This window comes from Protopterus annectens, chromosome 6.part0 (genome assembly GCF_019279795.1).
Source record: "Protopterus annectens isolate FY-2018-M chromosome 6.part0, PAN1.0, whole genome shotgun sequence".
NCBI lineage: Eukaryota > Metazoa > Chordata > Ceratodontiformes > Protopteridae > Protopterus > Protopterus annectens.
In genome coordinates this window covers 220,047,637-220,062,054 of record NC_056737.1, presented here as the reverse complement: position 1 = coordinate 220,062,054, position 14,418 = coordinate 220,047,637, and the positions used below count along the sequence as shown (strand labels likewise).

The 14,418-nt window shown below is 39.0% G+C and overlaps 1 protein-coding gene across 1 annotated transcript in view; it reads left to right on the top strand.

The window, feature by feature from the left end:
* Positions 1–14,418, top strand: part of MAP3K9 (mitogen-activated protein kinase kinase kinase 9) — a 1,255,777-nt gene that overhangs the window by 1,179,235 nt on the left and 62,124 nt on the right. The window contains exon 10 of the mRNA XM_044073971.1: positions 3,085–3,870. Within this exon, the coding sequence (XP_043929906.1) occupies positions 3,085–3,870 (786 nt within the window). The remainder of the gene's footprint in view (positions 1–3,084; positions 3,871–14,418) is intronic.

The window sequence follows — 14,418 nt, the reverse complement described above, 5'->3', positions numbered from 1 at the left end:
CAAGCATGTCAAGCAAATACAGGCCTCCCATTCTGCAAGCCTCAAGCAAATCAAGTCATCACAACAGACGCCTCAGATTATGCCTGGGGGGTGCACATGACGGACAGGTGCATTCAGGGCAAATGGTCCCAAAAGGAAAAGCACTTTCACATCAATCAAAAAGAAATGCTAGCAGTAATAAATGCAATTACAGCTTTCAAGGACCTCCTGCATCCAGGACAATTACTGATAAGAACAGACAACACCACAGTAATGTGGTACATAAACAAACAAGGAGGAACACATTCATACCCCTTGTGCAGACTAGCCATGACTCTTTGGAACTTGGCTCTGGAATGGCAAATCGAACTTCAAGCACAGTACTTGCCAGGATTGGAAAACACGTTGGCAGACAATCTAAGCAGAAATATGACAGATTCACACGAATGGAAGTTGCATCCTCAGGTGTTTGCAGAGATAATCCAAGCGTGGGGGAGGCCAGACATAGATCTTTTTGCCTCCCACAGGAATCATCAATTGGAAAAGTTTTGTTCGAGGACCTTTCATCCAAAGGCCTGGAGAGTGGACGCCCTTTCATTCAGTTGGACAGCATGGACAGTTTACGCATTCCCACCTCTGCCTCTTCTGCCCAAGGTGCTTTTGAAAGCAAGAGCAGACAGACCGAAGATGATACTGATTGCTCCAGATTGGCCAAGGCAACACTGGTACCAGCTCCTGAGGAGCCTAACACATACTCCTCCCTGGTCCCTGCCTCTAATGCCTCTTCTGCTGACTCAGCACAGCTACAAAACTCTTCACAGTCAGCTGAAAACACTCAATCTCGCTGCATGGAAAATTCCTTAACACCACAACAGACCCTACTCTCCAAGGAGGTGCAGGATGTCATTTTGGAGGCCAGAAGGCCATCTACTAGAAAAGCTTACTCCGCAAAATGGAAGCGGTTTTGCTCTTGGAATGAGAAAAAAGGCCAGGACCCTAGAAAACTGAACTTGCCTCAGGTATTACAGTATCTAGCTGAGCTGCTGAACAGTGGACTTTCATTTTCTTCCATAAAAATCCATGCCTCAGCCATTTCTGCAGAATTCAACACGGATCCTCCTTTATTTTCTCACCCACTCTTACGACAGTTCCTCAGAGGGGCTAAGAATATAAGACCACCAAGGAAACAACCAATACCAGCCTGGGATCTTAATTACATACTAGAAAAATTAACATTGCCTCCTTTTGAACCAGTTGTCCTGGAAAACAGCCTTCCTTCTGGCTATCACTTCAGCTCGTAGGGTTTCGGAACTACAGGCCCTCATGGCGGTGCAGCCCTTTCTCATCTTCCATCAGGACAAGGTTTCCCTTCGTACCAACCCGTCATTTATGCCTAAAGTGGTATCCAGGGTAGCTTTAAATCAAGCCATACACCTACCTACCTTTTACCCCAATCCTCAAAACAAAGGGGAAAGGCTGCTACACTCTTTAGACATCCATAGGCAGCTACGTTATTATTTGGACAGAACAAAGTCCTTCAGGAAATCAGAACAACTCTTTGTGTCCTATGCTGTAGGGGCTCAAGGGAAGCCAGTTACCAAGCAGACTATTTCAAAGTGGATAGGCCACTGCATACGGTTTTGTTATTCCTATCATGGGAAATCTGTTCCTACAGGCATCAGATCACACTCCACCAGGGCCACAGCTACCTCTACAGCCTTCCTCAGAGGAGTTCCTACCAAAGATATTTTGGAGGCAGCCACTTGGAGTTCTGTACATACCTTCACAAAACACTACCACCTGCCTTTATATTCCAAAACTAGAGCAGGCTTTGCCACTGCTGTGTTGCAGGGCATTCTGGCTCAACCCAGTTCCTCCTAGTACCTACCACCCTGTGCGTAGCTTTGGGACTCTACCCATCTGTGATTACTGCAGCTGTATGCACGATGAACATAGTACAGTTTTGTACCTACCATAAATGTAGATGTTCGAGTGCTAATACAGCTGCAGTACAGGTTTCCCTCCCTCCTTCCCCACTTGGTAAAAGCATGGGACTTAACTCCCTCTTCATACAACCTGACTGGGTTATCCTTCTATGGTTTATTTGCTTGCAACTACTGATTTTGGATTATATTGCATTGCATGTATATATATATATATATATATATATATATATATATATATATATATATATATATAATTTATGTATTGCCTTCCTTCTGGGGCAAGAAAGACTGAAGAACATGGCGTCGGCTGTGTCTTATATACTCTGGCCTCACTGACGTCAGGAGAGAAAGCGACAGCAACCTACGCCGGACCTAGACTTTGGAATTCGGCCGACCGAGGGCCCGCCTGACGGCAGAGAACCCATCTGTGATTACTGCAGCTGTATTAGCACTCGAACATCTACATTTATGGTAGGTACAAAACTGTACTTTTTGACTTTATGGGTTACCATGTGTGTAAGTGTTTATGGATTAGTGTTAGAATAAGGGCTAGAGAAGGCAAAAGACTTAGCGGTGTGGGTGTGTTTGTAGGTTAGAGATAAAGGCTAGGTTAGTTGATAGATTCCTTGTTTTGTGAGAGTTGCTGTATGTTGCGTGTGTGTGAGTGAGTGTCTTGAGTTGTGGTACTGCTGGGGAGTGGTGGTTTACGGTAAGGTAATGTGTAGAGCTAGGCTTAGGGTATATACACACATGAATAAGGTGGTACAAGGGCCAATAAACCCTACACTTCGCCTTACTAGTACTACTACTCAGACAAATTCTGTTTGAAAGTAATATTATTTTTGAGCTTACCAGTTGCAGAGGGAAAATGTTTGTTCTCCTTTTCTGATCAGTGAAGTTTCAGGTTTTGTATTGAAAGTCAGTTTTGATGTGTAGAAATAAATGTAGTCTACACTGATATTTCTGCTTGCCAGTGTTAGGGATCATATTCAATAATACCTTGTGGTATTTTGTTCTTTGCCTTCCTAAAGTGGTTATCCATTTTTCAACACTTACTGCAGTGCTACCTGTTGCATATTAAACTAGAAATCTAAAGTTTTACTGCAAGTTGAAAAGTATTGAAGTTCTGAAATCATTAAAATGTTGTTTCTTCTTATAGAAAATGAAGACAGTGAATGTTTTAAAGATGAATTGGGTAAGCTACCAGAATCAGTTTCTCCCAGCCAGCCCTACTTGTGCACGCCATTCCACAGGAGTGATGATGGAGACGGAATCATGACTGACAACAATGAAGACCCCACACCAGTGAATTCTGCCACAAGTACTCCCCAGTCCACCCCCACCAACAGTCTCAAGCGCTGTTGTCAACGTAAGAAGACAGAGATGGTCCTGTTAGGCTGTGGGGCCATCCTGGCAGCAGTGGGCCTAGGGTATGACTTGCTGGAGGCAGGAAGAGGCCAGCCACCCCAGGATGAAATTGAGCAAAAGGACGAAAAGAAAAAGAGGGACAGTATTTTTCAACGTACTGGCCGCATGCGGAGAAGTACGAGCCCACCATCAAGGAAGGTTTCTAGAAGGGAGGAGTCCTCCCTTCCTTCTTGTGATCCTACCACGTTGGCGTTGCTGTCATTGTCTTCCATTTCTGAATGCAACTCCACACGGTCTCTGCTGCACTCAGACAGTGATGAGATGGTGGCATGTGAAATGGCTGCCACCCCCATATTGGTGAATGAGAATGTCCAGTTTGTCAGTAATCCCTTAGTTAATCTTCATATTGAGAGTTTCAAGAGGGACCCCAAACAATCTCTGACCCCTACACATGTAACTCATATGTCTAATATCCAAAGAGGTCACAGGAGAACTCCATCAGATGGAGCCATTCAGTTTGTCACTTCAATGACTAATGGCGTTCCTTTTAACAACTGTTTAAGCCTTGCTGGGTCAGGTAGGTTACTTGTCTTCTTATTTGCCTTAGACCTCAAGTTACGTAATAGTGGCATTGAATACGAATGTTATATTTTCTGCACTAAAAGCAGGATGGCTCACATACCTTGTAAATATTCTGCAGATTTAAAGGAACTTGTCTGTGCTATAACTCCTCTACTGGTTTTACTGAAAGATAATTTATAAATGACTCTTAATGTCATATACTGCCAAATTAATGAGTGGGCACAGCCACCATCATGCAATCAGAGAGTAGATAGGCAGAGCAGGTTTAGAAGAGAGGCATTATTTTTTAATCAGCTTTATTCATTTTCATAGAAAATATTTGCTGATATGGTACTTGGTAAAATATGGTGAACAGTAAAAGCAAATGTACAAAGCCATTGATAGGTGTTACTAACTGAAAGTTATATGCAGCTTTTAGCTGTATTTTGAATCTCAACAGTGGTACATTTTCTACAATGTTGTTAACAAGCAATTTTATATATAGTATTAAATGTGTATTGAAAATTAATGAAAAATGTTATCACAAAAATTATCATTTTCTTTAGCATTTTTCATTAAAAAGTTTTGACATGAATTTATTCAACCATTTACATCATTCCTGGCTAACACAAGTACAGTGTTTCTTTTTGTTGGTTTATGATTTCTAAGGTTCATAGGTTGACACTAGGCTATCAGCCATAGGGCCTATACAAGCCTAGCCATAACAATTCCCTGGCTATTTCTTCCCACACTATTTACTTCCCTGGACCCCTGTCTAGCAGGGCGACTGACGTGATCCCTGGGGTGCATTTCCTAAGTGTCCATAACAGCTTGGTAGTTAAGTCAGTGAATTGCAACCATGCTTAAATCTGCATTACCTATTTTATGTACTCAATGTCTGTGTAGAGGTCAGTTAACTAAGCTAAAACTCTTTGTTCGCCCTTAAAAATAGGTGCCTATAGTTAGCTGTACTTGACGTGTTAAATAAAAACATGCTGTATGACAAAATTTGTCAAGTCTGCCTTTTTCCATTTATAATGGGTTCAAATGTTTCAGGCAGAGGTTTTGTACTGATCAGAATTGTAAACATTAGTCTGCAGAAGACAGAAAGAAAGTTTCTGAGAGAGAGATTGATTTTTGGTGGTATTTGCACAGGTGGCCAATGACATTTGAGTGTAGGCAAATATGAGACTAAGGAGATAGGAGGCAACCACAAACATGGGCCTTTCACTGTCTTGCATAAATTTTCCCACCCTTTATGCTGTGGATGAAACTGTAGCACTGCATTTTGTCATCTGTGATGTCGCCACTCTTGGCCAGTAATCAAGGAACCTGAATCCTCACCACTGATACTGGAGAGGGACATTCACTTGGAACAAAAATGGATACACCCAGTATTTCCAGATGCAGACCTTTTTGCATCAAGCACAATTTCCCTTAAGAGCACATAGGGAGCACACTCAGCCCGGGGTCTGGGTTTCTCTCTCTGTCACTTCCCAGGTCCCCCTGGAAGGCTTCCCACTGGCACAGCTGCTGAGTTGAGTCCTTAGCAGAGTGTTCAAGCCAACCACTCTCTCTGTGACACTCTGTGAAACCAGTGCTTCATGTCCCTGCCTCAAGCAGCTGACACACACACACTTTGAGATTTGATTTTCACACACACACACACACACACACACACACACACACACACACACACACACACACACACACACACACACACTTGGGAAAGGCTGGCACAGGTTTACTAGCTATGCCCCCTTCTGCCCAGACTATAAGTTAGTTACACCACCTCCAGACACTCCAATGGCGGCTACTCTAAGGCTCTTGCAAGGGTACCCAATTATACTGAGTCAAATTAATATTAATACAAATGGTAATGTTGAACAAACAGTAAGGCTTTCAGAAGTGGCCAGAGCTGCTACCAAATATATACAAATACTCTGAGATTAAAATGTTCTCTGTAAGACCAGCCACAATGAAATGTTTAAATATACTTAATAATAAATAATAAAAGAACATGAAAATACAAAATATTTACAGTAAACAAAGTTTCAACCACAGGAAATATTAAAATAACACAGATGAATAAATTAATATAGATACAGAAAAACGGTACTTACTGCTCCCTTGCTGACTTACTAGAGCAAGGCAAAATGAAGGAGGTGAGGGATCCTTCTATGTGAGGTTCCAAGAAACCGACTGCTCCTGAGACTTCAGTCTTCTCTAATATTAAAACATTGTTTCTGTGCAGAAAGACATCACATATATCTGGTCATCTGACTTCTGGTTCCCATGCTACCCACCATTGCTAGAAGCTGTCAGGATTTATCACATAGGTGTCAATAATACACACACACAAGAGTCTTGGTAAGATCTGCTGCACTTCCCTGAAGTCATAAAACAATTTCAAACCTCCACCCTTTCAGTGTAGCAGTTAGTTCATTTCATGAGTTAAAGAAAAAAGATGAAAATTGTAGTGTACAAGGAAGCAAAAAAGTGGCTACCAATTTAGTTGGGCCAGCTCAGTGGCAAAGAGGACTGAACCTGTGACACTGGCACAGCCTACCCATCATCAACTAGCAACTCTACATTGTAACAGAGCTGATAGAGAGGATGGGAATACCCGTCCTGCAGAGGGTGGCTCTCTAATTTAGATCTAGTAGAAACCAGGATGCTGACATTTTCCCAGCCTGGACATGTGGTTGGTCAGGGAAGTGAGGCTACTTTAGGCTCTGGGACAGGCATATCTCAAAGGTCTTGCTTCTCGGCCTCCCAACTTAAAGGGCAGTATGTTAGCATGCTGGTGCGGGGTTAAGGAAAAAAAAACAGCACACAAGTCAGTGTTAGTAGCACTCTGTTTGTGCTCTGATTTTTACTTTTTTCTCAGACCACTGATGATGGCCTCATGGGTGGGGTAATACCAATGGCACTGAGGATTTTTCAGTCACACTCTGTGGTACTGCGAGGAGATTTGAGCCATGTTAGAGAACATGAGTAGCTGATGGTCAGGTGCAAGTGTTCAAGGGAGCCAAAAAAGAAGAAATGGATTCATTAGTTATATAGGGGAAGGTATGATGATTAAGAAAGAGCTGCATAGTGGTCAGGAAGATGGGGTAAGAGCAAAACATGTCAATTTTTTTTACCTCAATGTTCAGGAAAAGAAGAAAAAATACTGGTGTAGGAAGTGGAGTATAGGAAAGAAAGTGCATGGCTTGCCGACATTTTCATACCAGGGGCAGCTGTAGAAAAGGGACCCAAGTTAAGGGAAGATAAGGAAAGAATTCTTGATGGCGTACTTTCTGGGATCCTAAAAAAAACTTGAGTATTTACACATATCCTTTGAGAGAATCCTTAAACCTGTTTAACAGTTGTGGAGATGTTCCAGAAGATTGGATAGAGGCCATAGTGATGCCACTACAGAAGTAGTAAACTAGAGCTGACCTAGGTAGCCAAGTACCTGTAAGCCTGACATCAGCAGATGGCCCTTCTCTAGTTTTATGACTAGGTTAAGTTTGAAATTGACAGAGGAAGAGAAGTTGTGGAGGCCTTAACTCAGAAGGTTTCTGCATCACTGTAAGCCTTTTCAATTCAGAGATTGCTCTCCCACAGCATTTTTCTCCTGATGTGGGCTGTAGCAGTGAGAGTAATCTCACTTATAGGTTCATAGGTAGATACTAGGCTATCTGCCTAGGGCATTTATAAGCCTAGCCAGAGTGTGTTTGGCTTTCACCTCCCTTTTAGATTAGTTAACTGTGCCTCCATATAGTAGGTCACAGAGGATAGCCCTTTAAGGTTAGTTTACTGAGCATGTAAGGGGGACATTATGAGTTATCTGGATACACAGGGGAAATGGTGATGGAGTACACTTGGGAAGCTGCATGCTAATGCAGCTGTGTGAGGGAGTGGCTGTTAATATTTGGCCATCAAAGGTGGATGGCTGAGTGAAACAGAAAGCAGCAATTGAAATTCTGTTCAGTTAACGGTAAAGTATTTCTTCTGGACTTAGATATCCCCAAAATAGAATACCAGCTGGTTGAAGTGCTTAAAACGGGCTAGAAAAAAATCTTTGGAGTGACTGTAAAGACAGAACTGAACCATTAAGTACAAACTGAGTGGTGGTCAAGGCCAGTAAGGTGCTAGGCTGTATTCTTATGGGAATAGACTCCAGGAGTGTATAGGTTATATTACTCCCTTAACAGGTCTCTTGCCAGGCCCCACTTGGAATGGTTTGTTCATTTCTACTTGCAGGCAATGGAAAAGGACAGTAAGCTGCCAAGGTAATAAAGTGAAAGAGGACAAGAGGCAGGACGGAAGCATTGTTTGTTCTCATGTGGGCATGAGCATTATGAGTTATCTGGATACACAGGGGACATGGTGATGGAGTACAGCTTAAAAAGAACAAGAATGAGCAGGAGGGTACATGAGTATCACACCAATAATTTTTCATCTTAAACATTAGTACTTCACTGAAAAAATAGGTGATAAATCAAGCAGTTTCTCAGAGTGGGTTTTAGGAACTAAAATGCCTTATAAAAACGTGGGATGAAGGGGTACATGGAGAAGGGACATTGGAGGGGCAGCTGGAAAGCCATGCAGATAGATATTCTTTATCTGCTAACTCCACATTCAAGGATTGCCATTTCAGAATGTGCTTGAGCTAAAAGGATTATTTAATTTACAACTTAATTATGATCTATAGATGCAGGAAGATAAACGTGCCAGGCTTGTTTTGCAGCAGCTGTCTACTTGATGCATATGTACTTTGAAATGACAGTTCTACATAATATCCGCAAACATACTGAACAAAATACAGAGCTCATTTTGGCTTAGATGACATCTAATTTCTAATATAAATTAGGAATATTGATGCAAAACTAGTCTGATATACTCATGAGCAGTTGGATCTAGGCCATTGCACTGCTGAAAGCAAAAACTTTCCATGTGGGAAATTCAGGTGAATAAAAGCCTAAGATGTTGTCCATTGCAGCCCTGTTGGAAAGTGAGGTTAGCCAGTTTTGCTTTGGTTGACACTTATGTAACCTAATTTACAACATATTGATCATTCCTTCAGTTATCAACTTATTCCCCCCAGTAAAAACAAAACACCAAAAGTGGCACTATAGGAAGAGATGAATCTTTTCTTAATGGAGTATAAATGTGTTTAGTGTGTATAGATCACCCACTTGACACTTACTGGAAGCATTTTTGTTTTGGTTTGTTTTATTCTGCTGTCGGTAGAAATTATTAGTGTATCTTGGCCCCTGTTTTTGTTTGTGTTCCAGCTTCATTGCATCACGTTTATTATAACTGTTTTTTATGTAAATATAAATCACAAGCTAAAACATATGTGCAATATAGAATATAAAATACATTTTGTCATTAACTTCTGGGAACTGGGAGGCATTCAAAAGAATTTTGTCAATAAAATTTTCTATATTCCAAACTTGATTCCCAGTTACAATCCCTTATGTTAAGTAGAACCCTCTCTAAAATTAAAAAATAAAAAATATATGTATATATATATATATATATATATACAAAAAATACAGTCTTTTGCATACTTACACAATTTTTGAAGTCTGCTTTCTTAATAACATAATAATGTTGATAAAGTATCATTCTAATTGCCTGTTTTGAATGCTTCCCAGTTAATGACAAAAATTCTGTTAATAGTTTAACACATAGAGCAACAAAGCTATAACATTTTTTATATGTTATATTTCTATATTTTAAAAATGTTTATAATAATTACAATATTTATATCACATTTAAATATTTGATCTTGTACTGTGCAAATTTGACAGCAAATATGGGTTTTAGAAAGAGTATTATTTTTTAAATAAATTCAGGTGGCCCAGAGTATATCTTTTTTATGCTTTTTATATTTTTAGAGTTGTTTTAATGAGTTATTAATGTATTAATTTCATTTTTAAAGCAGCATATTTAATTTTGACCTTTGAACTTTACTGTTGTGTATTTAACCAAAAGGATGTTACATTTCACTATAATGATGAAGATCCGGTTTCAAGTGGAACAAAAGCACTTAATTGTCAGTAAACCTGTTTCTCTGCACAGGACAGCATTTTATTTTTAATGAAGTGATCATTAATTAAATTATTACCAAAGAAGAAATATATAGTGCTGCAATATCATGTCAACTGTTATAATGTTATACAAGTCCAAAATGTGCTACTGGGGTATGGCTCCAGAGTCAAAGAAAACGAAGTATATAAAAGCTCTCCACAGTACTGCCTTTATTCAAGCACTATGTGCTTGAATAAAGGCAGTACTGTGGAGAGCTTTTATATACTTCGTTTTCTTTGACTCTGGAGCCATACCCCAGTAGCACTTTTTGGACTTGTTTGTCGTTTGCTTTTTTCTGCTGGGGTGTGTGCAGTTTCATGGGTTTTGTTTTTGAATTTGTTATAATGTTATCACTACTACCAATACTCCACTTAAAAATACCTGCCTGCACTCAGTCATCTAATCATAACTGAGTTAATGGATCCTCATTTCACATACACACACACACACACACACACACACACACACACACACACACACCCTCTGTAAACATCGTTTACAGATAAAATAATTTCATATCCAAACTTCTTTTCCAAATGTATTTTTTTATTTTGATACATACATACATACAAACAAGCAAACAAATATTTCAAGCGTTGGCATTAATGCCCTGCTAGCCTGCCAATATAATAAGTGTCCAGGCTTTAATGAAATTTGGTAGTCTATTCCATACATCAGCTGCTCTCTCAAAGAACCAATTACTCTTCTCATTCTTGTACCATAATAATACCATGACGGGAATGGACCCCATTCCCAAGTCAATGTATGACTACAGTTCATGAAATTAGTATTGTTCCAGTCTTTGATGTTAGCCAGAAGTGCTCTTCGCAGCACCCCCAGAGTGTGCCCAGTAATGACTCCTGCAATTCATATACAGTTACATGTATCAGTAAGACTGTGAATTCTTTGTTATAAGACTCGTTGCTCTTACTACTGCTGGAACTGTCTGGGTATCCTCCTTCCAAATTGCTCTTGTTTCTGCCTGCAGATACTGATATTTTATGACTTTCTGTCTCTCTGTACTCAAGACACTGTAGTCACTGGATGTAGCAATTTCAATGATCAGTATTACTTTTGTCTTCTTTTCATGGGTTACTATATCTGGTTCTCTCCCATCTGTTTTTGAACTGTTGGTAATGGGTGATCCCATGTGATATAAATTTCATCATTTTCTATAATGCTTTGTGGCTCATGTTTCCAGTGTTTTTTTAGCTATTTCAATACTGTTATGTTTGCACAACCCCAGTACAACAATATTGATACATTATTATGCTTTTCAGTATACAGTCCTTCTGCCATTAGGAGTCCACTTCATATGGCTGAAAGCTCAAAATACTGAAATTCATTTGAATGACTCCACAATCCCAAATGTTCAAAATACTGAAAACTCATCTGACTGAATTTCAGAATACTGAAAGCTTACAATGCTGAATTGCAAAACATAAAATGTTAAGCTATAGACACGGTGTGTTTCCCTTCACCTATGAATTGCTGAACATAACAAAAGATGCACAGATCCATGAATACCAAACATTTCATCACAAATAACATTAACATTCACAAAACCTAGGTTCACAATACCAGACAAAATGAGCAAATGTTACCAACAATTCATCTCACAAAATGAAAACTAAAAGAAAAAAATGCACACTTACAACACCAACGACTCTTTCCAAAATGAAAAACTACTTACTTACCTTATTAACAGACACCAGATGATAAAAAACCAAAAACAGGCAGGGGACTACGACTCCCACACCCCCCCAAAGTGGGGGCTGTGCCCCCCTAAACTGTATATACTAACTTTGGGATCGCACTACAGTGGAGAAAAGGGCATATACCCTTTATTTAACTTATTGTACTGTATACACTGCCATTTTGTATTTTGCAATTAAGCATTGTAAGCTTTCAGTATTCTGAAATTCAGTCAAATGAGTTTTCAGTATTTTGAACATTCGGGATTGTGGAGTCAGTCAAATGAATTTCAGTATTTTGAGCTTTCAGTCATGTACAGTAGACCTGCCATTAGTGTATCACAACCAGCAACAAGTTGTACAATGGTTTCCAATTATGTTTTATAACACCTCCATTCGTCTGTTTCTCCCACATGTTCAGTGGACTTTGTAAACCAACATGTATGTAATCCACTATCTTGGGCCGCCAATATTAACCTTTCATCTTTTGGTTTAAATTCATCTGTCCTTAACCATTCCTGTGTTTGATTGTGATCAATATGAGGCTGTTCCAAGAGTTTTCTATACATGCAGCTATATTTATGCATTTTCCACATTTCTTGCCTTCTCATCTGATCCTTCACCTTATATTCTTTCATTTGTTTTTTGGCACATTCAGTTGCTACCTGATTTTTATCTACTTCTGGTATGATGTTCATTCCCTCTTGAAGCTGATATGCTTCTGCTAAACTAAGCAGGGAAGTCATCTTAGACTTATTCTCCTCATGTTTCAAAACTTTCACTGTGTTTGGGTCTTGTGAGGTCAGCATATATGGATGCAGTCCCATGATTATTACAGATGTATTCATGTAATCGATTTTGAGGAGGCACCTACCTCCTTCAGAATGGGGGCTATGTAATCTTGGTATGCACTGATTTTTATAAATCATATGATGAGCATGAAGCATCCTTCTTCTTTGCCTGTCCAACCTATCCCAGCACCTTTTGGGGCCAGTCAGTCTCACGAAAACTAAGTTAGGACAGAAAGAGCAAACTGGTGTATAGTCTTTACTATGTTCCTAGATGTCTGTGCTGTTTTCAGTATTAATTTAAGTCTTCTGAAGTATTCCTTACTAAATTTTATTCACATTTGTTCATGTTTTGTTGTTGATCCTTCATCAATTCCCAAATATTTATACATTCCCTCTTGCTCAAGTTATTTTATATCACATTCTTGTGCCAAACTGATATTTTCTTGGTGCTGCAGCTTTCCTGCTTTAAAGGTTGGTTTTGCACATTTATCAAGAACAAATAACATTCTTGTATCATCTGAAAAAGTTTTGACATGTTGCAGTTCTGCTTTCAGTTCCTCATCTGATGAACTATACAGTTTTAAATCATCTATAAAAAGAAGATGGCCATGACCTAATCTGTTAGTTTAATGGACTAAGAGCAAGGCAAACTAGCAGTGGTGATCACCCTGGAATATCCCCTTTTTAAATTTTATCCCTAGAATAATAATTTGTCCTTGACAAAGTATTCCTTACTAAATTTTATTCACATTTGTTCATGTTTTATTGTTGATCCTTCATCAATTCCCAAATATTTTTCAGAGCAAAGAATAATTTGTTGTTCAATAAAGTCATGATGACGAACTGTCATATGATTTATAAAAATCAGTGCATACCAAGATTATATAGCCCCCATTCTGAAGGAGGTAGGTGCCTCCTCAAAATCGATTACATGAATACATCTGTAATAATCATGGGACTGCATCCATATATGCTGACCTCACAAGCTTAACTCCACAATGGTATACCACTGTGTTGTAATCGATCAGTTTAGGGTGTATCTAATACATTTTTAAGTACTCTTTTATGCATGAATACGGGATACTGTCAAATGCTTTTTTGTAGTCTGTCCATGCCATACTTTGATTCTTCCCCTTTTGACAGTTCGTCATCATGACTTTATTGAACAACAAATTATTCTTTGCTCTGTATGACTTTCTTTTATTACCCTTTTGTTTGTTTTCCATGATTAAGTTTTCTTCTACATGACTATATACTATGTCGGCATCAATTCCAGTGTATAGTTTTTTATGTCATTGGAAGGCAAGTTGTTGGTCTATAGTTTTTAGGATAGCTTGCAGGTTTGCTGTTAAGTAGGAGCATTGTCTTTCCTGTTGTTAACCAGACTGGTGTCTGTTCAGGGTGTGCATATAAATAGGTCTTACTTATGTCTAAATCTTGTTAAAACTTTTAGTCAGAAGTTAGGTACTGCATCTGGGACTAGGGTTTTCCAATTAGGGGCTTTTCTTAACTTTGTTTCAATCGCATATGTTTACATAGGTTGTCTGATGATTCTCTACTACTTTTTGATAAACCCAAACATTCCCAGAGGTAGTTGTCTCTAAATGCTCGATATACATGAATAAAGTCTCCTCCTAAATGTATATATAAGATACTGTACAAGTTCAGATATTTTTAGTCTTTCATAATAAGTTAACATTTCATATCCATGGATGTCTTTGCTATATTTCCATTGTACTCTTTCCAGTTTACCCATACCTGTTTTCTTGTAAGGTTTCCTTGTTGTTATCCCATACTGAGGTTTGGGTCTAATGTAACAAACAAGCAATGACTTCTTCATTTCTGATTCCCTAGACTTTATAAGTCTCATACAGTAAAGTTCATAGTCTTGGCATAATTAATTTACCTACATTTATCATTCAGTATTTTATATGCTCTACTAATTATCCACTTTTTTAACAGCAGCTTCTGGTCTGGGTGCAACTAAATCTC